Source organism: Crocuta crocuta, unplaced genomic scaffold (genome assembly GCF_008692635.1).
Source record: "Crocuta crocuta isolate KB4526 unplaced genomic scaffold, BGI_CrCroc_1.0 scaffold327, whole genome shotgun sequence".
NCBI lineage: Eukaryota > Metazoa > Chordata > Mammalia > Carnivora > Hyaenidae > Crocuta > Crocuta crocuta.
Window position 1 is genome coordinate 929,355 of NW_027529176.1, and position 2,522 is coordinate 931,876.

Genomic DNA, 2,522 nt, shown 5'->3' on the forward strand with positions numbered 1-2,522 from the left:
GGGGGGGGGTGGGGCGGTGGTAGCAACCCAGCTGCAGCTGGCGGAGCCCACCCACCCCGCAGGTCATCTTCATCACAGAGTACGTGTCATCAGGGAGCCTCAAGCAATTCCTCAAAAAGACCAAGAAAAACCACAAGGCCATGAACGCCCGGGTATGGGGAGTGGGCTGGGGCTGCATTGGGGATGTGGCTAAGGGGCAGACCTGGGGACCTAAATGGGCCGGGGCCGGGTCAGGGATGAGANCCGCCACGTCCCTACAGCCTCAGTGACCCCTGACCTGACTATACCTGCCCTCCTTTCCCTCTGCAGCTTTCTACATGCCTGCAACCCTCCCATCATCCATGGGAACCTGACCAGTGATACCATCTTCATACAGCACAACGGCCTCATCAAGATTGGCTCTGGTGCTGGCGGGGTTGGGGGGGGGTGTGGCTGCTGGGGGAGGAGGGGGCTGCNGGAGGGCACGGAGAAGTGCAGCCTGCTCATCCTCTCCTCTCCCCACAGCGCTCCCGGATGATCTCCGAAGCCCTATCCACGTGGAGCGCGAGGAACCACGGAACCTTCACTTCTTCCCGCCAGAGTACGGTGGTGAGTCCAGAGTCCAGGAGCCCCGGCTGTGCCCCGCATACACCGCGTGCGCCACACCCCACCTGACTTGCTCTCCCCCTTTCAGAGGTTGCTGATGGCACTGCTGTGGACATCTTCTCCTTTGGGATGTGTGCACTGGAGGTACCGGCCCGATGGCCTTGGGGCCTCCCAGCTAGCTCAGCCTGCATCTCACCTGTGCTCTCTTCCCTGCCTGACCTGGGCCTGCCTTCCAGATGGCTGTGCTGGAGATCCAAGCCAATGGGGACACCCGGGTCACAGAGGAGGCCATCACTCGTGCCAGGCACTCGCTGAGTGACCCCAACATGCGGGTAAGCAGCTTGCCTTGCCCCTCCCGGCTGACTCTTGGTGCTCCAGGTAGGGCCAGGAAGGTGCTTCGAGCAGGCCTGGAGGTACAGTGGGTTGGTGTTGCCGAGCGGTGTGCCAGCTCCAATGCCCAAAGGCCTACCCACAGGAGGGCCTTACCCACAGCTCTGAGGCTCTGAGGCACATTCTAAAGAAGGGGAGACCCGAGGGATGCTACCCGTGTGAGTCCTGTCCTTACGCCTGGCTTAGAGATGAGAGAGACGCTCAGAGAAACAAAGTGCTTTGCCCAAGGCTTTGGGAGAAGTGGTAGACCCAGTGTTCGACTCCACGTCCCTGCCTTTAAGCCTCCAGGAAACAAGGTGGAGGCAGTGTGGCTCTGGCTTATGTGGGGGCCAGGGTCGGGGACAAAGGGAGCAGGGAGCTGTACCCATAATCTCTCCAGGCTGTCCGGCTTGACCACAAAACTTCTGGGGTCAGAGTGGTAGGGCCTTGGGGCACCTGGGTGGCTCGGTCAGTTAAGCTCCTGACTCCTGAATGTGGAGGCTGCTTGGGATTCTCTCTCTCTCTGCCCCTCCCCTGCTCACACGTGTGTGTGTGTGTGTGTGTGTGCTCTCTCTCTTTCTCTCTCTCTCAAAATAAGTAAATAAACTTTAAAAAACAAAAACGAAAAAGGAGTGATGGGGCTGGCGAGGAGCAGGGCCGGAATAGGCACGAGAGGCAGCAGAGGGCGTGTGCGCGGTGGGACAGAGCGCTGTGAAGCTCATCTCTGGAGTTGGGCCTGAACTGAGGCCGTCAAAGAGGGGCAATCTGTGGGCAGGTGGGTTTATGCTGGGCTACTCTGCCCTCCAAGCGCCTGGGCTGACGAGCTGGCACTCTGCCCGGCCCCGAGGCTGCAGGGCAGGGACGGGTGCCGCCCTCGGCAGTACAGGCTCCGTCTGTGAGCTGCGGTGGCCACGGCCGCTCCCATGAGTTTTGTGAGGGCTGCAGGGAGCGCGGGGAGTTCTGGGCCCAGGGCCTGATGGCTCTGCTTGTAGAACTGGGTCCTGGCTTGGCTGCCCACACCATGCCTCTCCCTATGCCCATTTCTGCAAGAAGACTCCGGTGAGGACTGGACCCTTGGGGTCTGGGGACTTCAGGGGCCTCCCCTCCTCACACCGCGGAGCCAGAGCACAGAGACCCCACCCACTTCAGCCTTTCCTCTCCACGCCCCCAGGAGTTCATCCTCTCCTGCCTGGCCCGGGACCCCGGCCATCGGCCCTCCGCCCACAACCTCCTCTTCCACCGCGTGCTCTTCGAGGTGCACTCCCTGAAGCTCCTGGCGGCTCACTGCTTCCTCCAGCACCAATGTGAGGGGCAGGCAGGCTGGGGGTGCGCCGAGGGCCTGGGGTGGGGACGTGAGAGGGGCCCCGCGGCAGGACCCGCGGCTTGGAGTCCACCACCCTGAATGCTCCTGCGGCCTGCAGACCTCATGCCTGAGAACGTGGTGGAGGAAAAGACCAAGGCGGTGGACCTGCACGCGGTCCTGGCAGAGATCCCCCGGCCGCCCCGGCCCCCGCTGCAGTGGCGGTGAGCGCCTGTTGCCCAGAGGCCTCCCCTCTCCACTTCACCAG

The 2,522-nt window shown here is 62.5% G+C and overlaps 1 protein-coding gene across 1 annotated transcript in view; it reads left to right on the top strand.

The window, feature by feature from the left end:
* NRBP2 (nuclear receptor binding protein 2) overlaps nucleotides 1–2,522 on the top strand; it is a 10,358-nt gene that overhangs the window by 3,696 nt on the left and 4,140 nt on the right. The window contains exons 5-11 of the mRNA XM_077758133.1: nucleotides 63–177; nucleotides 288–428; nucleotides 505–588; nucleotides 674–729; nucleotides 822–917; nucleotides 2,126–2,258; nucleotides 2,376–2,478. Coding sequence (XP_077614259.1) covers nucleotides 63–177; nucleotides 288–428; nucleotides 505–588; nucleotides 674–729; nucleotides 822–917; nucleotides 2,126–2,258; nucleotides 2,376–2,478 — 728 coding nt within the window. The remainder of the gene's footprint in view (nucleotides 1–62; nucleotides 178–287; nucleotides 429–504; nucleotides 589–673; nucleotides 730–821; nucleotides 918–2,125; nucleotides 2,259–2,375; nucleotides 2,479–2,522) is intronic.